A 25,800-nucleotide genomic window follows, 5' to 3' on the forward strand; every position below is an offset into this window, starting at 1 on the left:
AATGGGACAAAAGCAGGATCTTCTAGCTCTGGTCTTCCATCTGGAAGGACTGGGTCATTCTTAGAAGGCTTCTGGAAAAGGCCAACTCTGTAAAGGATGCAGATACGGGGACTCTACTCTCCTGAACCCTGGTAGTCATCTCTCTGTTTGGGACAGAGATAGGATAGCGGAAAAAGGGATTTTTCAGGGGCCTTTTCAACCTTCCCAGTACTCTGTGACCTTGTTGGTGGTGTCTGGGCTGCATTCAGCTGCGTGGCTTTTTGTTTGCTTACTATTCACTAAGTATGAGCAAGCGGTCTATGTTTTTCCTTCATGGCTGCAATTTTTATTGCACTTGTCCTGGCAGGAACTGGGATGGGATTGTTATTTACTAAAGTCTTCCCAGACTAGAGGTCTTGGATCTGAGGGGACTTTTTGTTGTATTTCTGTTAATTTTTTGTTTTTTGTTTTGTTTTGCTCTCCTGAAGTGACCTCAGGTAGCTCCGTGTGAACACATGAGGAAATGCCCATTCCTTTCCATAGCCTTAAAATTGGGAGATGGAAGATGGCCCATCGCAGTATGCTTCTAAATAGGAAGAAAATGAAATATAAATGAACATGACTCATTAAATTTTAAAATCCCAGGTAACAAGGCAAATACAGTCACCACAGAAATTGTTTTTTAAAAAATAATAGCCCAGGGCTCCCTGGTGGCACAGTTGTTGGGAGTCCGCCTGCCGATGCGGGGGACACGGGTTCGTGCCCCGGTCTGGGAGGATCCCACGTGCCACGGAGCAGCTGGGCCCGTGGGCCATGGCCGCTGGACCTGCGCGTCCGGAGCCTGTGCTCCGCAGCGGGGGAGGCCACAGCAGTGAGAGACCTGCGTACCACACACACAAAAAAATAATAGCCCAGTTAGATAAAGAACGGAGATAATGAAATCATGATGTACCTAATCCACTTTGCTCTGATTCAGATGGATGACTTCTTCAAAGAGGACATCTTGCTCCCCCATCAGTTCTTTGCCCAGAGCTGTATAAATGGATAGAAGTGAGAATATTTTGTAAGGAAGAGTTGAAATTTTAGTTAATTTAGCTTTTGATCCGGTAAAACATATAGCATCTCGATGATTACATTCAGAATGACTGTGTGAACCACAGCTTAACCCCCAGTAAAGTCTGAACTCCAGCCTGCTTATAAGACATAGTTTCTTCCTTATTCTAGACAGCATAAAGTAAACTTTATCATAAACCACATATCATAGACATTTTAATCTGTACTGGTCTTGAGAGATGAGGTTGTTCAACTCCCTCTTTTTACAAACAAGGGAACTGGACCCTGGAACATTAAACGTCTTCCTCAAAGTCATCTAGATGGGTCGTTAGGATGAAGCCAATGTCATCCAGCTTATTCCTGGAGGGTTCTCCTTTCCCGTACTATTCAGTATTTCTTACTGGTAGCTGAAGTCTCCCTCTTTTGCAGGACTAGTTTAATGTACAAAGTGAGTTTATTACTGCTTGTAGAAAAGAACCTTATTAAAGCACATAGATATCTGTAATAACATTCATGAGCCTTTGGGTACTTCTGTGGCTCCTTAAATCTGGGAATAATCAGGCCAGCCTCATTATCTGTGTAACTCCCTATAGTAGCCTCAGGATATGTGTGTGTTTAGTGCAGTCATTGAGAATTTAGGGGCTAGGGTGAGGGGCTGCAGGAAGACCCAGTCCTCATGCGGGACAATCTGAATGCACATTTTTGGGACTTCATGAACCAGTATGTGTCCTCTCTATAAGGTTTCCCTCAGATCCATGTGATGTGGAAATGATGCTTTTTCCCAAAGGGCTACCACCAAGTGCAGGACCCTTTCTCTCTCTACTTCTTTCAGAAAAATTCTAAGGGAGTTGAAAACTTCTGGTAAAGAAGCTACTCAAATTAAGACCTTGGTAATTCAATTTGGAACCTTTGGAAATAAAAGGAATTTGTTAAGACTAGATTTTTCTTATTCTTTGAATGACTTTAAATTTTTCTACAGTGGATATAAATTATAAGAATAGCTCATATTTTGTACCCAGGTGACAGGACCAGTATTATCTCAGTTTTACAGATGATGAAACTGACGCATAGGAACTGGTCCAAGGCAAACACTTAGTAAACTCAGGTCTGCTGATAAATCTAACCATTTGCCAAACTGCTTCCTACCCCTTCATCTCATATGTTTTAGGTTTGATTTACCTTTGGCCTCCTGAAGAATAACTTTTTGACCTGATATGAAATATAAACAAACCTTCACCACAGTTTCCCCGTCTTTTCCAATCCTTATTCCAAAACTTTGTTCATTACATTTACTTTACTTTTCAAATAGCCTAGAAAAAGAGTTGAATAATCTGTGTTTCTTTTCCTTTTTTCTTCCTGCATTAGATTTTCATGATAAACCTCAAGCGCAGAAAGGACAGGCGGGACCGGATGTTACGTACCCTGTACGAGCAGGAGATTGAGGTCAAGATTGTCGAGGCTGTGGATGGAAAGTGAGTTGGGGTTTTTCCTCGAGCCCTTGCAGATGTGGTTGGAGTGGGGATGCACCCTCTCTGACAGAGGTTTAGTCTTGGTGGGAGGAATCTGCACTCATTGCAAGATAGACACGTCTTCACAGTGCAGCCTACTTTGGGAAAACTTTATGACTCATAGTAGCTTATATATGTGAATTTCACTGAGTAGAGCAGAAATCCACTCACCATCCAGTGCTCTCTGGTCTTCATTATGCTGAAGGTTTGCACTGGATGTGATTTTCCACTGTCTCTGGGGGTTCTTCCAGTGGTTGTGGTGGTTTCCAGCCCTGTAGTGCACTGGAAGGAATGCGATCAGAGTTGCATTCAGAGCCTGATTTAGAGCAAAGCGTCTAACCTTGGGTGACCTGAAGAAACTAAATGGAAAAAATGCATAACAGTCTGTGTCTCCTGTTGCATGAGATGCTTGCCACAGTCTGCCTGGGCTGATCACTTTTCCCAGGAACGTGGCAGGAAAGTCACATAGGGTACCCAGTTAGATTCCTTCAAGGGTTTTTGTTATTGATGTTGTTGTTCTGTTTTGCTTTGCTTTGCTTTTTTATTTGACACTGTTATTTCAAGGCATAGATATTTGCAAAACCTGCAATTCCATGTTATGTGTGAATTTGGAATATGAATGGCTCTAAGGAGTATGACTAGAAGCTGTTGTGGAAGTTTTTATGACTCCTTTAGAGAAACTCATCAGTGTTTCTCAAAGTGTGGCCTGGACACCCATGTCAGATTCCCTAGGGGCTGGTTAAGAGGGCAGCTTCCTGAGTTCCCGAGCTGCTGAATTATGATCTGCAGGGAATCTGCATTTAAGAAGTCTCAAGGTGATTCTTTGGTAAGGTTGCCACATAAAATACAGGATACCTAGTTAAATTTGTCTCAAACATTGCATGGGTCTTATTTATACTAAAAAAATTACTGGTTATCCGAAATATAAATTTGACTGGACATTCTGTGTTTTACTTGCTAAATCTGGCAACCCTATTCTTGGATGCACTAGAGTTTGGGAACCACTGTTTCAAATACCTCTAATAGCCCCAATCTCCTTCATAGGCCACACAGACCAAGGAAAACTAGTTGAATTGTAAGAGTTCTTTATATACTCTGGATCCAAGCCTCTTGTCAGATATATAATTTGCAAATATTTTCTCCCATTTTATGTCATCTTTTCACTTTCATGATGGTGTCCATTGAAACACAAAAGTTTTTAATTTGATGAAGTCCAGTTTATATTTTTGTTGTTGCTTGTGCTTTTGGTGTCGTATCTAAGAATCCATTGCCAAATCCAAAGCCATAAAGACTTGGTTTTGTGTTTTCTTCTAAGAGTTTTATAGTTTTATCCTTTATATGTATCTCTTACACACTAGATCTTTGACACATTTTGAGTTAGTTTTTTATATGGTGTAAGGTAGGGGTGCAATTCATTCTTCTGTACATGGTTATCTAGTTGTCCCTGCACCATTTGTTAAAAGACTATTCTTTCCTTTACTGAATTGTCTTGGCAACCATGTCAAAAAATAATTAACTCTAAATATAAGGGTTTATTGCTGGATTCTCAATTCTGTTCCATTGATGTGTACACCAGTCCCTATGCCTCACAGTAGCTTCTTATGTAAAGAAGTATGAGTCCTTCAACTTTGTTATTGTTTTTCAAGATTGTTTAGGCTATTCTAGGTCCCTTGGATTTCCATATGAATTTTAGCATTAGCTTGTCATTTTCCACACAAAAAAAGACAGTTTGGATTTTAATAGGAATTGCATTGAAGCCGTAGATCAATTGAGGGGAGAAGTTCTATCTCAACAATATGAAGTCTTCTGATTCATGATCATGGGATATCTTTCCATTTATTTAGAGCTTTAATTCTTTGATGTTTTGTAGTTTTTAGTGTGCAAGTCTTGCATTAATTTTGTTAAATTTATTCTTAAGTATTTTACTCTTTTTGATGCTATGGTAAGTGGAATTGTTTCCTTACTTTCATTTTTAGATTGCAAATTGCTAAGTGCATAGAAATACAGTTGATTTTTGTATACTGATCTTATATCCTACAACCTTGCTGAACTCATTTATTCTAATTGTGTGTGTGTGTGTGTGTGTGTGTGTGTGTGTGTGTGTGTGTGTATGGTCAGGCCATTCAAGATGGCTCTTCTCTTGCTCTTTGTATATCTGCTTTACCAGTCTCTGCTTCACTCACATGACTATCCAATCCCCTTAATTATAGGGCTTAATCAGTAACTGCCTGCATGTTTGCCCCTGCCCCAGCTGCTGGTTTCCTTGGTAACTGATGAGAAAGCGTGATGTTAATTCCCCCTATAAATGGTAAACTCCTCCTCCCTGGAGTAGCAGAGGTTTCTGCAGTGTCCTACCTGTTGTCTGCCGTACACAGTGAGTGGCGTTCCAGGACTGTTGGCTTCAGACTTGTAAGATCCCCCTGTCCAGTAAACCACTGATGTCTCTGTGGCTGTGTCTGGGCTCTTTCTTCGGTCTCGAGGCTGAATAATTATAAAGCTTGCAGACCTACGGGGTGCAGTTCAACAACTGTCAAGCTAGCCAGGAGGCTGAGGAAACTCCTGTGAGCACCAAAATGTTGGGAAATAAGAACAGGTAACGAAAAGTTGTGGGGGTAATCCTGAGGTGGCTGTCCACTAGCACATGGGGCCCTTTGGCTGCTGTCCTTGATGAATGGGGGCTGTCAAGAGAGCCTGGATGGTCAAATTGGGACCCCAAGGTTTAGTATCCTACCAACAGTGATGAAGGAGAGGAAGAAGATTGGGACGAGGTCAGAGGTCCCTTGTCCCACAGGATACAGATGGAGAGCAGCTCCTTTCCCCAGACTGGAGGCAACTGACCACCATGAGAGATGTCTTTCTCTTCCATTATATTGATGATGTCCTGTTAACCTCAGAGTCTCTGACCAGTTTAGAAACATCAGCCCCATGCTCATGGCTCATCTGACTTCACAGGGATGGCTAGTGAATACAAACGCTTTGTTTAGTCTACAACATGTTACAGCAGGTGGAAGACATTACAAAAGTCCTACCGGAGTCCTGGAGCAACACAAAAAACCACTCTGCAGGATCTAGAACAGCCGTGCACGACATACAGGAACCCCATGGACATCGATGGGGACCAAGGAACCCACTTTACCAGCCATGAAGTTGAGAAATGGGCTGATAAAAGTGACATACACTGGCATTTCCACCTGCCCTACAACCCCACTGCTGCCAGGCTTATCGTGGACCATTTGAACAACAACTGAGATGGGAAACTTGCCCTCTCAAGTTTCCAGGAGGCTAATTCAAGCCCTACAAACTAAAACTGAACATCCCAGGAGCTATCATCCCAGTGCCTACGCCATGTTAACCCTGAGGCAACTAGTCAACACCATCCAAGTTCAGCTGTTGACCACCAACGGACCATTGCCAACGATCGGTCAGGACAATAACTCACTTTTGCCCTTCCACAGGATCTACTCTCAGGGGAACACATTATAAAATGGCCCTGGGACTGGCAGATAAGTCCTCGGTGGTTTGGATTTGCCGCCCTGTGGGCAATAGGATTGGAAAGATTTCACCTAGTTTCTACCTGGCCCCACCTGAGACTACTAAGGTAATTAATCAGGACGCCCTACTGGAAAAAGGCACCATTATATTATTCTTGTGATCTGTTGTTATACCGTCTCTCTGTAATTCAGCAGCAGCTGGGCTGTGGGGACTGAAGGTGGACAGGCTGTATGGTACAGCAGGCCAGACAAAAAACCACAGGCAGGGGTATGATCTCAGAATGCTGTTACTGCTTATAATTTGCTTAATGGTCATAATCTCCCCTGTATTGTGCCTGTTGAAACATCACATTCCATCCCTAGCCTGAGTGGAGGGAATCTGTTTGAGGACTGGGCAAAAACAGTGGCCGTACTGCAAACTGAGTCTGATTACTGGGTCTGCAGTAAGATGCCAGAGAAAGCTGACCTCGTTAATGTGACCATGTTGGGGACGACTGCAGACTCTCACTTTCTTCCTGTCCTGCAAGCCAAGCCCCTGGCTTACTCTTGGTACTCCTTAGCTGCTATTGTTTGTGTTGCATTTGTGGTGCTTGTTTGCAGTGCACCTCTACATACTTGAGCCCAGGGATATCTCAGAAGAGGGGCAGACCAAGACTGTAAGGGTTGTGCAGGGTACTTAGGGGTGGAGTGTATGGTAAGGCCACTCCAGATGGCTGTTCTCTTGCTCTGTGTATATTCTCTGCTTGACCAGTGCCTGCTTCACTCACATGACTATCCAATTCTCTTAATTATAGGGCTTAATTAGTAACTTGCCCCCTGCCCCAGCCGCTGGTTTCCCTGGTAACTGATGAGCCCACCTGACATCAATTCCCCCTATAAATGGTAGCCTCTTTCATCTCCTAGGTAGCAAAGATTGCTGCTGTGTCTTGCCTGTTGTCTGCCATACACGGTGGAGTGTTGCTCCAGGACCTTTTGTTTCAACTTGTAAGATCCCCTGTCCGATAAACCATTGGTGTTGCTGTCGCTGTCTCTGGGCTTTTCCTTCTTTCTTGAGACCAGGGAATTACGAGGCTTGAAGGTGGTGCAGCCCAACAGTGTGTGTATTCCTTTGGATTTTCTCTATACAAGGCTATGTCATCTGCAAATGTAGATAGTGTTACTTCCTCTTTTCCAACCTGAATATCGTTTTATTTCATTTACCCAATTAAATTACCCTGGCTAGATCCTCAAGTACAATGTTGGATAGAAGTGGTAAGAGTGGACAGCCTTGACTTGTTCCTGATATTAGGGAGAAGCATTCAGTCTTCCACCATTAAATACAATCTTAGCTGTGGAGTTTTCACAGATGGCCTTGATTGGGTTGTGTGTTTTTTATCATGGAAGGGTGTTGGTGTCTTAGTTTGGGCAGCTGTAACAAGTTACCATAGACCAGGTGGCTCAGATAACATTTATTTCTCGAAATTCCAGAGGCTGGGAAGTCCCAGAGAAGGGTGCCAGCATGGCTGGATTACAGTGAGAGATCTCTTCCTGGTTTGTAGGTGGCTATCCTCTTGTGCCTTCATACAGCAAAGAGAGGAGAGAAGGCAAGCTCTGTGTCCCTTCTTATAAGGGCACTAATCTCACTTATGAGCATTGCACCCTCATGACCTAAGGCCCCACCTCCTAATAATATCAACATGTGAACTTGGGGGGAATATAAACATTTAATCCATATACAGTTGGATTTTTGTCAAGTTTTATGTCTATTGAGATGATCATGTGGTGTTTGTCTGTTAATAATTAACAGACAAACATCACATGACTTTTTTTCAGATGTTAAATGAACCTTGCAATTCTGCGATAAATCCCACTTGTCATGATGTAAAATGCCTTTTATGTGATGCTGGATTCCGTTTACTTGTATTTTCTTGAGGATTTTTCTATTTATAGTAATAAGGGATATTGGTCTGTAGTCTTCTTGTGATGGCATTTTCTGGTTTTGGTATCAGGATAATACTTCATAGAATGAGTTGGGAGGTGCTCCCTATTCTATTTTTGGTAAGAGTTTATGAAAGATTGGTGTTAATTCTTTAAATGTTTGGCAGAATTCTTTAGTGAAGCTATCTGGTCCTGGACTGTATTGTGAGACATTTTTTTTTTTTTTACTAATTCAACCTCTTTACTTTGTTATAGGTATATTCAGAATTTCTATTTCTTGAGTCAGTTTGTATCTTTCTAGCAATGTGTCCATTCTCTCCAGGTTATCTAATTTGTTGGTGTATAATTGTTCATAGTATTTTCTTATCCTCTTTACTTCCATAGGGTCATTAGGGATTGCCCCCTCTTTCTTTCTTCATTTTAATAATTGGAGTTTACTCTCTTTTATTTGGCTAAAGGATTATCAATTTTGTTCTCTCCAAAGAACCAACTTTTGGTCTTGTTTTTTCTCTATTTTTCTATTCTCTATTTTATTTATTTCCAATTTAGTCTTTGTTTCCTTCCCTTTGCTTGCTTTTGGGTTTACTTTGCTCTTTTTCTAGTTTCTTAAAATGGAAAAGCAGATTATTTGAGGTTTTTTTTTTTTTCTAATCATAGGCGTTTGTAGCTGTAACTAGCCCTCTAAGTACTGCATTAGGTGCATCCTGTAGGCCTTGGTATACTATGTTTTCATTTTGATTTGTCTCAAAATATTTTCTCATTTCCTTTGTGGTTTCTTTAACTCATTGGCTGTTAAGGAGTGTGTTGTTTAATTTCACATATTTGAATTTTCCAAGTTCCTATCAATTTTTAATTTCATCATGATTGTGGAACATACTTTGTATGATTTCAGTCATCGTTTTAAGTGTACTGAGGCTTTATGGTCTGTATAGTCTTTATGGTCTAACATGTGGTCTTAGAGAATGTTACACGTACAGTTGAAGAATGTGTATTTTGCTGCTTCTGGGTAGAGTGTTCTATAAATGTTAAGTCTAATTGGTTCTGTTTCCTGGCTAGTTCTATACATTACTGAAAATGGGGTATTAAAGTCTCCCACTATTTTTGAATTTTCTGTTTCTCCTTTCAGTTATGTCAGTTTGTTTCATGTTTTTGGTCTATTGTAAGATGCATATGTATTTATAATTATGTCTTCCTGATGGATTGACTCTTACCGTTATAAAATATTCTCCTTTGGTAATTTTGTCCAAATTTTTTGTCAGATATTACAGCAGTATAGCTCCTCCAGCTCTCTTGTGGTTGCTGTTTACATGGTATATCTTTCTCTGTCCTTTTACTTTAGACCTATTTGCCTTTGAATCTAAAGTTTGTCTCTTGTAGATAGAACATAGTTGGATCGTCTTTCTAAAAACTCATTCTGCTAAGCTCTGTCTTTGATGACAGGGTTTAATCCATTCAAATTTAATGTGATTACTGATAAGGTAGGATTTACACCTGCTGTTTTCTATTTGTTTTCGATACATCTTATGTCTTATTTGTTCCTCTATGCCTCCATTCTTATGAGGCATAAGAATGTCCATTCTTTTATGTTTAAAAATTATTTTCTACTTTAACATTTTAATTCCTTTGTTTCTTTTCCTATATATATTTTTAGTTATTTTCTCAGTGATTGCCCTGAGGATTGCAATTAACATCTTAATTTATAGCAATCTAGTTCATATTAATACCAACTTCCTAGAAGAAAACAGGGAGGAATAAACTCCTTGACACCGGCTTAGGTGATGATTTTTTGGATTTGACACCAAAAGCAAAGGTGACAACAACAAAAATTAAACAAGTAGGACTCTATCAAACTAAAAAGCTTCTGCACAGCAGAGGAAACCATCAAAATAGAGGCAGGCTACCAAATGGGAGAAAATATTTGCAAATCATATATCTGATAAGGGTTTAACTTTCAAAATATATAAAGAACTTGTACAACTCAACAGCAAAAAAAAAAAAATCTGATTTAAAAATGGGAAGAGGATCTGAATAGAGATTTTTCCAAAGAACACATACAGAAAACCAACAGGTATTGATACATGAAAAGTTGAGCAACATCACTCATCATCAGGGAAATGCCAATCAAAACCACGAGATCTCCCCTCCCACTTATTGGACTGTCTGTTATTAAATAGACAAGAAATAACAAGTATTGGGAAGGATGTGGAGAAAAGGGAACCCTTGTTCACTGTTGGGAATAAATTGGTGCAGCCACTGTGGAAAACAGATGTTCTTCAAAAAAATAAACTACCATGTGATCCATAAATTCCACTTCTGGGTATTTATCCAAAGGAAATTAAAAAACTAACTCAAAGATATATGCACCCCCATGTTCATTTCAGCAATATTTATAATAGCCAAGATGTGGAAGTAACATAGTGTTTGACAGTGGATGAATGGATAAAGAAAATATGTGTGTATATATAGAATGGAATATTATTTGGCCATGAAAAAGAAGGAAGTCATGCCATTTGTGACATCATGGATGGACCTTGAGGGCATTATGCTAAGTGAAATAAGTCAGAGAAATACAAATATGATATCACTTATATGTGGAATCTAACAGCACACAAAACAAAACTCATAGAGAACAGATTCATTGCCACAGGTGGGATTGGGAGGTGGGTGAAATAGGTGAAGGGGTAAAACGTATAAACTTTTTAATAAAATAAGTCATGGGATATAATATACAATGTGGTGACTACAGTTAATAATACTGTATGGCATACTTGAAAGTTGCTAAGAGAATAAATCTTAAGTTTTCATCACAAGATAAATTTGTAGCTATGTGGTGATGAATGCTAACTATACTTATCATGGGATCATTTCACAAAATATACAAAATATTGAATCCTTATGTTGTACACCTGAAACTAATGTTATACATCAACTATACCTCAATAAAAAAATAACAACTTAACTTCAATACTATATAAAAACTTAGCTACTATATAGCTTCATTCCTTCCCCCCTCCTTTGTTCTATTGTTACACAAATTATTTCTTTATGCATAATGTTCTTTATACATTATTTGCTCTTATTGCTTTATGCAGCTATAATTTAAATCAGACAAGGGGAAAAGTTATAAACAAAAGAACACTTACATTATTTGTATTTGTTGATACCTATGCCGTTATATTTACCAGTGCTTTTCTTTATGTGAATTTGAGTTATTCTCTAGTTTCCTTTCATGTCAGCCTAAGGGATTCCCTTTAGTATTTCTTGTAGAGCAGATCTACTAGTGACACTGTTTTTGTCTATCTGGGAATATCTTAATTTTTCCATTTTTGAAGGCTAGCTTGACTAGATATAGAATTCTTGGTTGACAGTCTCTTTCAGTCAGCACTTTGAATATATCAATCTTCTGCCTTCTGGCTTCCACGGTTTCTGATGAAAATCAGCTATTAATCTTACTGAGAATACTTTGTATGTAGTGAATCACTTCTCTCTTGCTTACAAGATTCTCTCTGCATTTTTATCTTTAACCATTTTTTTATGTCCAAAGGAAAGATGTACACATGCACACAATTTCTCTTCTGATTCCTTCCTGTCCTCATCCCTTCCATTGTTTAATAGTATTTAAGCTTTCTGTTAGCCACTCTCCTTCACTAGGAAAATACTTTTTCAAAGTTGTCAATAGTGGTGATACTTAAGAACTGTGTCGGGCATTGCGAGGGGTATATAAAGCATAAGACGCTTTCTTGTCTTCACAAAGCTCATAATGCTACCACAACACATTAACCCTGAGGAGCTCCTAAGGAATAATGGGAAACATGAGGAGTCCTTCTCAGTGTGCAAAAAGGCTCTGGGGAATATGCAGAACTCTTCCTTCTGGCTTCTGTGGTGGGGACCTCTCAACCTGTTAATTTTTGGGCATGTTCTGTCTTGCAGGGCACTCAACACAAGCCAGCTGAAGGCCCTGAATATTGAAATGCTGCCCGGATATCGAGATCCCTACTCCTCCAGGCCTCTAACTAGGGGTGAAATTGGCTGCTTCCTTAGCCACTACTCTGTCTGGAAAGAGGTAAATAATGCTTCATTTCAATGTGCAGTTCTTTAATGAGGAGGAAGGAGAGTGGGACGTTGTAGGTGAACTCGGGCCAGATATAAAGTGAACCCATAACTGTTCTGGAAGTGTGCTTGGAAGCTGTCATTGCCTTATGTCTCCCTCTGACACAAGTCCAGTGACAAACAAGGAAGGGTAGCCTTGGTGCCACTTGGGATGATGATAGGGGAAGACACCCACGTTCTGGGGACCACACTCCTAGTGATGCATCCTCATCCTTAGTAGGAATGCCTTGTGTTTATCTAGCATGTCATCATTTATTAAGTGACTCAGTAGAAGAAATCACCCGGAAGTCATGTGAGATGGGTTAGGAGAGATGGGCCTATTTTACCCAAGAGAAAATAGTTATCTTGTTCAGGCAGGAAGAGGCAGAGCCAGGACTTGAACCCCTGTCTTACAGATCAGACATTGATAGGGGTGGTATTACAGTGTGGGGTGCAGGCTTCCCTGGTGGCGCAGTGGTTGAGAGTCTTCCTGCCAATGCAGGGGACACAGGTTCGTGCCCCGGTCCGGGAAACTCCCACATGCCGTGGAGTGGCTGGGCCCGTGAGCCATGGCCACTGAGCCTGTGCATCCGGACCCTGTGCTCCACAACAGAAGAGGCCACAACAGTGAGAGGCCCGTGTACCGCAAAAAAAAAAAAAAAAAGTGTGGGGTTCTTGGTTAAGGGTCAGTTCCCACAAGGAAAGAGAGTGCCCGAAGAAAGTCCTCCTGAAGGGGCCTTCTCCCTTTTAATGATCCAGTCTATGCCTATCTTTTTTATTCAAGAAACTTTGTTTTATAGATAAACTTTAAATTTTATAGGAAAAAATATGTAGATCATAAGATACTGGCCAACAACACTTCACAAATTAAATAATACAGCCAGGTTAACCAGCACCTACATCAAGAAACTGGTTACCAGCACCCCAGAAGCACAGCCCTTCTCTGTATTTTTTCCTAGCCATCAGTTCCCCAAGGGTGACCACTCTCCTGACTTCTAACAGCACAGAATAGTTTTGTCTACATTTTTCCTTTTATTATGTGTACACACCATATGGTTCCATTCAATCTCTCAACATTACATTTGTGAGATTCACCTATAACTTTGCATTTAACTGTAGATCACTTACACTCATTGCTGTAAATACACCACAGTTTATTTATCCATTTTACTGTTGATGGACTTTTGCTTAGATTCCAGTTATGAGCTATTACATGTTGTGCTACTATACTTTTGACTTTCTGATACCTGTTTTTTATTAGATAAATAAGTATCAGCTTTTCATAAGGTATCTTCCCACTGACCTTTACAGGTAATTGACCGAGAGCTGGAGAAGACTCTTGTTATTGAGGATGATGTGCGTTTTGAACATCAGTTTAAGAAGAAGCTCATGAAGCTGATGGATGATATTGATCGAGTCCAGCTGGATTGGGAACTGATGTGAGTGACAAGATGACAAGCTGTTCAAAGAGTACTGAGAGGCTTTCAGTTCTTTCCAAGGGACAGAGAGCCCCAGCTCGTAGGAGATGCAGCTCAAGCTTCCATTTACCTGGTTTTCTCTCCATAAATGTTCCCAGAAACAAGAAGTGAGTAGGGGATAACCATTGGATTTTGCATCTCTATGCTCTTCAGGGTGAGAAAGAAACTTTGGGAGATTCTTTGAGACCTGGAATCTACCTGCAGGTAGATTAGGGGCCTTCAGACTGAGTGTTCACCTGGGAACACAGCAGAAATCCACTCATGAACCAGTGTGGTACATGGAGGGAGTATGTAGAGGGAGGACCCACTCAAGGGCAAGGTTCCTGTGTCACACTTGAGCCTCAGCTCCCAGGAGAACAGGTTTCCTCTGTAGCCTCTGATGGTGTGGGAGGTTTGGAAGGTCAGTGGGAGAGCTCCTGTTGGGGAGGGAAGCTGTGCAAACAGGGAGAACACTGAAGCTGGGCTTAGTGGAGGCTCAGAGGCTGTCTTAGAAAAACCAGGCTCATCAAGGGAGTACTGGCTCCGAACTGACAATTTAGTTAATGCTCGTTGCCTGCTACCTCTGGGAATTGAGCTCTCTCTTTTTCTTTTTATGCTAAGATGACACTTTTTACTTCCCTCCAATGAGGCAGAAAGTTCCCAAGCATTATGTTCACTTCCCAGCTGTGTGTCAAAGGCAGTTTCATCAAATCAGAGGCTGTTCCTTTGGAGCAGCTGCAGCAGACAAGCTGTCCCTGCTCCTCCCATCCTCGGAGGGAAACTTAACTATGGGCCCCGGTGGAATATTTGTTCTCTTAGAAAATGTACCATTGTGAGCTCAAAAGAAACCCAGTAACCTGTGGGAAATAGACCCAGCACTATGTAATAAAGAGACTGGCACCCTGTCATGTGATTAGATTCTGTACTGTCTCTTCAGATCATTGTTCCTAAAATCCTCCAGAAGTCCCCGCACCTCAGCCTTTCTGAATCTATGGCTCTGCAGCCTGTGGTTAAGGCCCCACAGGCATGGAGCCCGAAAGCTATTTTATGCTTACATGACATGTGCAAAGGTGATTTTCACTTAAGCCTTGGAATCACAGAGGACTGGACTTGGGGAGTCTAAGGCTTAGAGGTGACATACATCCCAGTTCACTTCCAATTTGGCTGATGCGTTTCTCAGGACAAAGTACCAACAGATCCAAGAAAGAAAAGTTATTGTCCTGGTAAGGATACAGGAAAAAAAGATGTTTCCTAAATTTCCAGGACTGATCAAGTCAAAATACTTCATTGAAATCTATTATGTAATCATAAAGAATTAGTGGTTTCAAATTTTTCACATCACGTTTTCTGAAATGAATAAAGCAAATGTTATTTGAACTCAAAACATGAAACCAGATAGACTGTCTGTGACTGCAGTATTAAGTTTCTCCAGAAAAAGAAAATAGTAAGTGGGAAGAATAGAACAAGCCATTGAAATCATCTAGGGCAGCATGGCAGTAGAAATATAATGTGAAAAACATCATTTAAAGTTTTCTAGTAATCATACTAAAAAGATAAAAATAGGTGAAATTAATAATACATTTTTTGAATCCAACATATCAAATATTATTTTAACATATAATCAATATTTTAAAACTATTAATGGGATAGTCTATATTATTTTTTCATACTGTCTTCAAAATCCAGTATGTGTTTTATGCATATAACACATCTCAATCCACATGCTAAATTTTCAACTGTTGAAGTAAACTGTAGTCCTACTGAAATAATACATTTTGTCTAACAGAAAATATTATTTTACACATCTTCAATTTTTTAATTACAATTTGAATTTAGTAAAATTAATAAATTGAGTACAAACTCAGTTCCTCAGCCACTCTGGCCACATCTCAAGCACTCAGTAGGATTTTCTCTTCCACTTGGTATATGAGAGAAATTCAGGCTCTTTGCTCTGAAGAGACATTGGCTGAGAGACAGGTATATTTGTCCTCAGAAGAACTGAAGGTGAACATAGACTTATTCTACAAATCCTAGGATGTTTCGATAAGTGGGATCCCTTGAATGTTGAAAGAGATAGTTTTAGGGCAAAATAGAGCAAGTCAGCTTTACCTAGCAGGTAGGAAGCCGGACCTCCTCAACTTGGTCCAGGCAAGTGGAAACAAACTAGGCTCCAGACAAAAGTAATGGATCACAGATGCATGAGTAGACTGGGGAAGGTAGGAATGGCTGAGGGTACATCCTGTGTTGCAGAAGTTGTTCATGGAAGACAGGACCCAGGAGGAAGCATAGGCAGAGCTGGGTGAGAGGGAGAAAGCCAGGCAGGTGTTGTCATTCATCCTCCCTGGAGGAAACCCCCTTGGGGCTACTCTTGGCTTCCTAGGTCTTTTACTGTGGACTGTATCTTTCCCGAAGCATTTTCTGTCTTGTGTTTACCACCAGAATTTGGAGAACTGTGCAGACAATACCAAGTCCCCAGGCTGAAACTCTGGGGACTTGAAAGCAAACTCAGGATTCTCACATCTGGCCTTTCTTGTCCCCTTCCAACCACTGTAAACACAGCTAGAAATCCTATACCATCTTTGGGAAATGATCTGAAAGACCTTTTTTGTCATGAAATGTTTTTTATTTTTATTTTATATGGGAGTATAATGGACTTACAATGTTGCGTTAGTTTCATGTGTATAGCAAAGTGATTAAGTTATAATTTTCAGATTCTTTTCCCATACATGTTATTACAAAATATTGAGTATATTTATTTCCCTGCACTATACAGTAGGTCCTTGTTGATTATCTATTTTATATATAGTAGTGTGTGTGTGTTAATCCCAACCTCCTAATTTATCCCTCCCCTCCACCTTACCCTTTTGGTAACCATAGTTTGTTTTCTAAGTCTGTGAGTCTGTTTCTATTATGTAAATAAGTTTGCTTGTATCATTTTTTTGGATTCCACATATAAGTGATATCACATGATATTTGTCTTTCTCTGTCTGACTTAATTCACTTACTATGATAATCTCTAGGTCCATCCATGTGGCTGCAAATGGCATTATTTCATTCTTTTTTTATGACTGAGTAATATTACATTGTATATGTGTACCACATCTTCTTTATCCATTCCTTTGTCAATGGACATTTAAGTTGCTTCCATGTCTTAGCTATTGTAAATAGTGCTGCTCTGAACATTGGCTGCATGTACATTTTTGAATTACGGTTTTCTCCGGATCATATGCCCAGGAATGGGGTTGCTAGATCATAGGTAGTTGTATTTTTAGATTTTTAAGTAACCTCCATGCTGTTCTCCATAGTGGTTGTACCAATTTACATTCCCACCAACAGTGTAGAAGGGTTCCCTTTTCTCCCCACCCTCTTTAGCATTTATTGTTTGTAGACTTTTTGATGATGGGCATTCTGACCAGTGTCAGTTGATACTTTATTGTAGTTTTGATTTGCATTTCTCTAATAATTAGTGATGTTGAACAGCTTTTCATGTGCTTTTGGCCACTTGTATGTATTTTTTGAAAAATGTCTATTTAGATCTGCCCATTTTTTGATTGGGTGGTTTGGTTTTTTTTGATATTGAGCTGCATGAGCTGTTTGTATATTTTGGAGATTAATCCCTTGTAGATCACATTGTTTGCAAATATTTTCTCCCATTCTGTACATTGTCTTTTTATTTTGTTTATGGTTTCCTTCACTGTGCAAAAGTTTCTAAGTTTAACTAGGTCCCATGTGTCTATTTTTGTCTTTATTTTCATTACTTTAGGAGGTGGAACCAAAGAGACATTGCCGTGATTTATGTCCAAAAGTGTTCTGCCTGTTTTCCTCTGTTTTATAGTATTCGGTCTTACATTTAGGTCTTTAAAACATTTTGAGTTTATTTTTGTGTATGGTATTAGAGAATGTTCTAGTTTCATTCTTTAACATGTGGCTGTCCAGTTTTCCCAGCACCACTTATGGAAGGGACATCTTTTCTCCATTGTATATTGCCTCCTTTGTTGTAGATTAATTGACCATAGGTGTGTGGGTTTATTTCTGGGCTTTCTATTCTGTTCCATTGATCTATATGTCTGTCTTTGTGCCAGTAGCATACTGTTTTGATTACTGTAGCTTTATAGTATAGCTGGAAGTCAGGGAGCCTGATCCCTCCAGCTCCGTTTTCTTTCTCAAGATTGCTTTGGCTATTTAGGGTCTTTTGTGTTTCCATACAAATTTTAAGATTTTTTATTCTAAATCTGTAAAACATGCCATTGGTAATTTGATAGGGATTGCATTAAATCTGTAAATTGCCTTGGGTAGTATAGTCATTTTGACAGTATTGATTCTTCCAATCCAAGAGCATGGTATATCTTGTCATCTTCGATTTCTTTCATCAGTGTCTTATAGTTTTTGGAGTTACAGGTCTTTTGCATTCCTAGGTAGGTTTATTTCTAGGTATTTTATTCTTTTTGATGTGATGGTAAATGGGATTGTAACCTTAATTTCTCTTTCTGATCTTCTGTTGTTAGTGTATAGAAATGCAACAGATTTCTGTTATTAATTTTGTATCCTGTCACTTTACAGAATTCATTGATGAGCTCTAGTAGTTTTCTGGTAACATCTTTAGGGTTTTCTATGTATAGAGTCATGTCGTCTGCAAACAGTGACAGTTTTTTTTTTTTACTTCTGCTTTTCCAATTCGGATTCCTTTTATTTCTTTTACTTCTCTGATTGCTGTGGGGGACTTCCAAAACTATGTTGAATAAAAGTGGCAAGTGGGCTTCCCTGGTGGCGCGGTGGTTGGGAGTCTGCCTGCCGATGCAGGGGACACAGGTTCGTGCCCCGGTCCTGGAAGATCCCACATGCCGCGGAGCGGCTGGGCCTGTGAGCCATGGCTGCTGAGCCTGCGTGTCTGGAGCCTGTGCTCCACAATGGGAGAGGCCACAACAGTGAGAGGCCCGTGTACTGCAACAACAACAACAAAAAAAAGTGGCAAGAGTGAAAATCCTCGTCTTGTTCCTGATCTTAGAGGAAATGTTTTCAGCTTTTCACCATTAAGTATGATGTTAGCTGTGAGCTTGTCATATATGGCCTTTATTATGTTGAGGTAGGTTCCCTCTATGCCCACTTTCTGGAGAGTTTTTATCATAAATGGATGTGGAATTTTATCAAAAGCTTTTTCTGCATCTATTGAGATGATCATAATGGTTTTTATTCTTCAGTTTGTGAATGTGGTGTATCACACTGATTTGTGGATACTGAAAAATCCTTGAATCCCTGGGATAAATCCCACTTGATCATGGTATATGATCCTGTTAATGTCTTGTTGGATTTTGTTTGCTAATATTTTGTTGAGGATTTTTGTGTCTATGTTCATCAGTGATAATTGGCTTGTAATTTTCTTTTTTTGTAGTATCCTTGTCTGGTTTTGGTATCAGGGTGATGGTGGCCTCATAGAATGAGTTTGGGAGTGTTCCTTCCTTTGCAATTTTTGGAACAGTTTCAGAAGGTGTTAACTCTTCTCTAAATATTTGATAGAATTCACCTGTGAAGCCGTCTGGTCTGGGATTTTTGTTTGGGAGTTTTTAAATCACAGTTTCAATTTCAGTTCTTGTGATTGGTCTGTTCATATTTTCTATTTCTTCCTGGTTTAGTCTTAGAACATTGTACCTTTCTAAGAATTTGTCCATGTCTTCTAGGCTGTCCATTTTATTGGCATATAGTTGATAGTAGTAGTCTCTTGTGATCCTTTGATTTCTGTGGAGTTGGTTGTAACTTTTCCTTTTTCATTCCTGATTTTATTGATTTGAGTCCTCTCCCTTTTTTTTTCTTGTTGAGTCTGGCTGACGTTTTATCAATTTTATCTTTTCAAGGAACCAGCTTTTAGTTTCATTTACCTTTTCTATTGTTTTCTTTGTCTCTCTTTCATTTATTTCTGCTCTGAGGTTTATGATTTCTTTCCTTCTACTAACTTTGGGCTTTGTTTGTTCTTCTTTCTCTAGTTGCTTTAGATGTAATGTTAGGTTGTTTGAGATTTCTCTTGTTTCCTGAGGTAGGATGGTATTGCTATAAACTTCCCTCTTAGGACTGCTTTTTCTTCATCCCATAGGTTTTCAATCAGTGTGTTTTCATTTTCATTTGTCTCTGGGTATTTTTTGATTTCCTCTTTGATTTCCTCAGTGATCTATTTGTTGCTTAGTAGCCCATTGTTTAGCCTCCACGCGTTTTGTGTTTTGTTTTGTTTTAGTTTTTTTTTTTTTCTTGAAGTTGATTTCTAATCTCATAGCGTTGTGGTCAGAAGAGATACTTGATATGATTTCAATTTTCTTAAATTTACTGAGGCTTGCTTTGTGGCACAGCATGTGATCTATCCTGGAGAATGTTCCATGTGCACGTGAAGAGAATGTGTATTCTGCTTTAGGATAGAATGCTCTATAAATATCAATTAAGTCTATCTGGTCTATTGTGTTTAAGGCCTGTGTTCCTTACTGATTTTCTGTGTGGGTGATCTGTCCATCAATGTAAGTGGAGTGTTAAAGTGCCCCACTATTATTGTGTTACTATTGATTTCGCCTTTTATGGCTGTTAGCATTTGCCTTATGTATTGAGGTGTTCCTATGTTGGGTGCATATATATTTACAATTGTTATATCTTCTTCTTGGATTGATCCCTTGATCATTATATAGTGTCCTTCTTTGTCTCTTGTAATAGTCTTTATTTTAAAGTCTATTTTTTTCTGATATGAGAATTGCTACTCCAGCTCTCTTTTGATTTCCATTTGCATGGAATATCTTTTTCCATCCCCTCACTTTCAGTCTGTACGTGTCCCTAGGTCTGAAGTGGGTCTCCTGTAGACAGCATATATATGGGTCTTGTTTTTGTATCCATTCAGCCCATCTATGTCTTTTGGTTGGAGCATTTAATCCGTGTACATTTAAGGTAATTATCTATATGTATGTTCTTGTTGCCATTTTGTTAATTGTTTTGGATTTGTTTTTGTAGGTCTTTGTTCTTCCTTTTCTCTTTTGTTCTCTTGTGATTTGATGACTATCTTTAGTGTTTTGTTTGGATTCCTTTTTCTTATTTGTGTGTATATCTATTGTAGATTTGTTTGTGGTTACAATGATATAGTAGTCTATATAAATACAAGATTATTTTAAGTTGCTGGTCTCTTAATTTCAAGTACATTTCATATATCCTGTATTTGTACTCTCCTCATGATTGCTGGTTTTAATACCATATTTGTGTGTGGATGATTTCCTACCTTTATTGTATGTTTGCCTTTACTGGTGAGCTTTCCCATTCATACTTTTCTTGTTTCTAGTTGTGGCCTTTTCTTTTCCACCTAGAGAAGTTCCTTTAGTATTTGTCGTAAAGCTGGTTTGGTGCTGGTGAATTCTCTTAGCTTTTGCTTGTCTGTAAAGCTTTTAATTTGTCCATCAAATCTGAATGAGAGCCTTGCTGGGTAGAGTATGCTTGGTTGTACGTTTTTCCCTTTCATTACTTTAAGTATATCATGCCACTAATGGCCTGCAGAGTTTCTCCTGAAAAATCAGGTGATAACCTTATGGGGATTCCCTGTATGTTATTTGTTGCTTTTCCCTCATTGCTTTTAATATTTTATCTTTGTTTTTAATTTTTCTCAATTTGATTATTATGTGTCTCGGCATGTTCCTCCTTGGGTTTATCCTCTATGTACTCTCTGCACTTCCTGGACTTGGGTGACTGCTTCCTTTCCCATGTTAAGGAAGCTTTCAGCTATTACCTTTTCAAATATTTTCTCAGGCCCTTTCTCTCTCTCTTCTCCTTTTGGGACCACTATAATGTGAATATTTATGAGTTTAATGTTGTCCCAGAGGCCTCTTAAACTGTCCTCATTTCTTTTCATTCTTTTTTCTTTATTCTGTTCCTCAGCAGTGATTTCCAATAGTCTGTCTTCCAGCTCACTTATCCTTTCTTCTGCCTCATTCATTCTACTACTGATTGCTTCTAGTCTATTTTTCATTTCAGTTATTGTATTGTTCAACTTTGTTCTTTATATCTTCTAGTCCTTTGTTAAATATTTCTTGTATCTTCTCAGTCTGTGCCTCCATTCCTTTTCTGAGATCTTGTATCCTCTTTACTATCATTACTCTGGGGTTTTATCTTGTTCCTTCGTCTGGAACGTACGCCTCTGCCATTTCATTTTGTCTAACTTTTTGTGCAGTCTCTCTTCCACAGGCTTCAGGATTATAGTTCCTCTTGCTTCTGGTGTCTGCCCCCTGGTGGGCAAGGCTGGTCTAGAGGCTTGTTCAGGCTTCCTGTTGGCAGGGACTGGTACCTGCCCACTGGTGGGTGGTGCTGGGTCTTGTCTCTCTGGTGGGCAGGGTTGTGTCAAGGGGTGTGTTTGGAGGCAACTGTGGGTTCAGGAAGACTTTAGGCCTACAGGCTCTTGTGTGGAGCCAGTTCTTGGTGTCAAAATGGCAGCCTCCAGGAGAGCTCATACCAATGAATACTCCCCAGTACCTCCACCACCAGTGTCCACCACCAGTGTCCTTGTCACCACAGTGAGCCACAGCCTCTTTCCTGCCTACTCAGGAGACCCTCCAAGACCATCAGGTAGCTCTGCCCCAGGCTCCTCTGAAGTCATTGCTTTTGCCCTAGGTCCCACTGTGCATGAGACCTTGTGTGCATCCTCCAAGAGTGGAGGTTCTGTTTCTCCCAGTCCTGTGGAGTTTCTGTAATCAAGCCCTGCTGGCCTTCAAAGCCAAATGCTGTGGGGGTTCTTCCTCTTAATGTCAGAGCGCCCAGAACAGGGAACCTGATGTGGGGCTCAGAACTCTCACTCCTGTGGGAGAACCACTGCAATATAATTATTTTCCAGTTTGTGGGTCACCCACCCAGTGGATATGGGATTTGATTGTATCACAGATGTGCCCCTCCTACCATCTCACTGTGGCTTCTTCTTTATCTTTGGATGTAGAATATCTTTTTTGGTAGGTTCCAGTCTTTTTTGTTGGTGGTTGTTCAGCAGTTAGTTGTGATTTTGGTGTTTTTGTGAGAGGAGATGAGCTCAAGTCCTTCTATTCTGCCATCTTGTCTTGAACCTCTGAAAGATCTTTTAATCTGTACATCTCAACTTTCATGCTTCAACAGTCTGCTAGGCAAGAATAGTTGGGATGTTGATAAGTGGAGCCACAGAAATGGCCCCATTGATGGGAGATGACAGCGATGTTTGATGTGATGTGCCTTGTTGTGTGATACATTTAAATAAGACACACTTGGTCCAAGCTTTCAAAAGTCTGCAAAGCTGTGCTCCATTCTTATGGATGTCTAATACTAAAATTAGAATTTTCTCCTCCACCCATTTCCTTTTAGTTATATTGGCAGGAAGAGGATGCAACTAAAAGAGCCAGAGAAAGCTGTGCCCAATGTGGTAAATCTGGTTGAAGCTGACTATTCTTACTGGACTCTGGGCTATGTCATCTCTCTGGAAGGAGCGCAGAAGCTTGTTGGAGCCAATCCTTTTGGGAAGATGCTACCAGTGGATGAGTTTCTGCCAATCATGTACAACAAGCATCCTGTGTGAGTTACCCTGAACTGCCTGCCTATCCCTTGAGCACAGACCATTCATGAATTATGCTACTTGGTTTCTGAGTAATACTTAATATATTTTAAGGGGTACTACTTTCCTAAGTGATCTTTCCATAATCATGACCCAGAGAGGCTGATTTGAGTGATTATCCCCTTTTACAGATGGGGAAGATGAGGCAGAAATGGTGAGTCTTGCATAGGAGTCCTCTTTAATACCCAGTGGGTAGTTTAACTGGATGTAATCTGCTCAGTCCTCTCATCTCTGATTTTCTTACTTCCATAAACCCATATACACCTCAAGGTGAAGGTCATCTTCCTAAACACCTCAGATTTTTCTGTTCATTTCTTAGTTCATTGTGTGTACTGTTGGCCATGCAGTAGCTCACAGGCTAGTTGGGAACCCAGACTTGAGAACAGTCATTGTGATATATTGTGATAACTGTAAACACAGAGATGTGTTAGAGGCTCAGGGAGAGTGGAGGTGGCCTCTGAGCAAGGTGTCCATAGAAGAAGGCAGTGTGATGCTAGGGTTCCTGTAGCCTGGGAGTTCACTCTGACCTAGTGCTTATCAAGGGCATGGTAAATTATGGGTTTATGTGTCAGTCTCCCCAGTAACCTATGAGCCCCTGAGGCAGGAACCATCTTTTATCTCTGTGTCCTTAGAGCCTAGTCCAAGCTCTATACATAATAGCTGCTTGATCAGTGCTTCCTTAAATTCATTACTGGAGCAGAAGACCAGGTTCTAACTTTGGCTTCTTCTCTCAGTTGCTGGGTGATTCCTCCCTAGATGGTCTTCATGTTAGCAGTTGAGTGTTCTTGTCCTGCATCTTGCTCATTTTGTCTCCTGTCTTCAGTAAAGATGGACAACATGTCAGAGACTGATTTTTATCTCTGCTTCCCAACATAAACATGGAGGTCAATCATCATCCCCTCAACAGAAAGGAAATTGAGACCTAGCAGCCAAGCAGATGTCACCTCATGTAATCTGCACAGGAGACCTGGGAGGGAGGGCAAGTCCTCCCTCCACTTTACACTCACTTGTCGCTGGAATGCAAAGCCACGCTGGTGTGCCTCCAAGCCTACACCACATCACTCAACCCTTCATTGCCATCCAGCTCCCAGCCGTCTAATTTATTAATCCAGGAACAGAGCATTTTCTACAAAGTGATCACGTTTATTTATTATTATGGTCCAACAGAGCTTAATCCTTAATTTTTAGAATAAGACCTGAAATTCACTTTTAAACTAGTCTATCCAAATACAACAGAAACATCCTGACCTTTTTCTTTGTGCATTTGTTTAGACCATCTGAAAGCTTTTAAAGAAAACTGTATTGTGTGCGTAGACTAAAATTTTCCACACAGAACACAACTTGAAAAATAAATGAATCTATGAGAATTTAAGAGATAACAAGTGGGGCTCTTTTCCCCTGTTCTGTAAGTGTCCTGCCCCCTCACCCACCTGTACACCTCTTGTTTTCAGTGCTGAGTACATGGAGCATTACGAATCCAGGGACTTGAAAGCCTTCTCTGCAGAACCCTTGCTCATCTACCCAACACACTACACAGGCCAGCCAGGGTATCTGAGTGACACGGAGACCTCAACCATCTGGGACAATGAGACAGTGGCCACTGACTGGGACAGGACACATGCCTGGAAGTCCAGGAAGCAAGGTCACATCTATCGCAATGAGAAGAACACAGAGGCCCTGCCACCGCCAACCTCCCTGGACACTGTGCCTTCGAGAGATGAGCTATGAGGGTTCCATGGGGGGTTTACTGCCCTTTGGTTTTCCTAATGGGGTATTGATATGTTTGTTCCAGTTTCTTTTCATGGTCATGATCATCTAACCAAAGTGATCTAATGTGATTGATCAAAATTAGGATGTTTTTGACAGGGGAAGAGAATAGGGAAACTAAACCCAAATTTCCTAGATGGCTAGAAAATAGGCTTTATGGCAACCATTAAGATGAACTTCAATCCAGACACCTTGTCCCTCAGTTCATTACCCATATGATACTGGTTCCCACATTGAGGTTGAACAGCATGGCTCAGAGATTCATCCAAGGGAAAGGTGATCACCACGCTATCACATCAATAAATGGGTAGGCCTGGCAGCCAAGTCAACTGGACCACATCCATTGATCTAGTGGACCCATTTTATGTCATAGATGTGACCTTGAAAACTTGAGTATGTTCCAAGTTCGGGGTGTGGGGGAGGGGGAATCAGATCATTTAAAATCAAATTAATTGGGCTTTTTCTTTAAAGGTGTTTGCCATGAGCCTTATTGCAAAGTGACTTTTTCATCTTAGTCCCCATTATCCAACAGGGATGGGTATTTGTGTCTGTGTGTGACTTGGCATTTGACTATCATGGCAATTGAAGCTCCCATGAAGAGGTGTCCATTTTGCCATGAGGATATAGTTTCGTAGATATTTGAGGGTTTGTGTAGATATTTGAGGAAAACACTCAAACTTTGGCCTTCTTTATTATGGTCACTTGAGTTGGGATGCTCTATTTATGAAGATAAATTTAATATATAAGGGTCTGGGGCTGGTGTGTAATTGCTGTCCCGGGGGTTCATGTGCTGCCCCAGCACATCAGACTGTGCTCTCCACCCTGAGCCTGGGAGTGAATTGCAGGTGTGAGTTTTATGAGTCACTGTTAAGGGGCAGAGCACATCTTTAGGCCAGAAACTGTCCTTGCCTGGGATTTTCATTCTATTTTGAATTATTTATTTTACAAACTGTGGGTGA

At 40.2% G+C, this 25,800-nt stretch overlaps 1 protein-coding gene across 1 annotated transcript in view; it reads left to right on the forward strand.

Annotated features, from left to right (window-relative positions):
• The window catches only part of COLGALT2 (collagen beta(1-O)galactosyltransferase 2), a gene marked incomplete at both ends in the record, with an annotated part of 119,067 nt that extends 94,265 nt beyond the window's left edge, over positions 1 to 24,802 (forward strand). The window contains 5 exons of the mRNA XM_079697777.1: positions 2,398 to 2,504; positions 11,879 to 12,011; positions 13,349 to 13,476; positions 22,828 to 23,034; positions 24,526 to 24,802. Coding sequence (XP_079553903.1) covers positions 2,398 to 2,504; positions 11,879 to 12,011; positions 13,349 to 13,476; positions 22,828 to 23,034; positions 24,526 to 24,802 — 852 coding nt within the window. The remainder of the gene's footprint in view (positions 1 to 2,397; positions 2,505 to 11,878; positions 12,012 to 13,348; positions 13,477 to 22,827; positions 23,035 to 24,525) is intronic.
• Positions 24,803 to 25,800: the final 998 nt, after the last annotated feature.

Source organism: Hyperoodon ampullatus (assembly GCF_949752795.1).
Source record: "Hyperoodon ampullatus genome assembly, chromosome: 2".
Classification (NCBI taxonomy): domain Eukaryota; kingdom Metazoa; phylum Chordata; class Mammalia; order Artiodactyla; family Ziphiidae; genus Hyperoodon; species Hyperoodon ampullatus.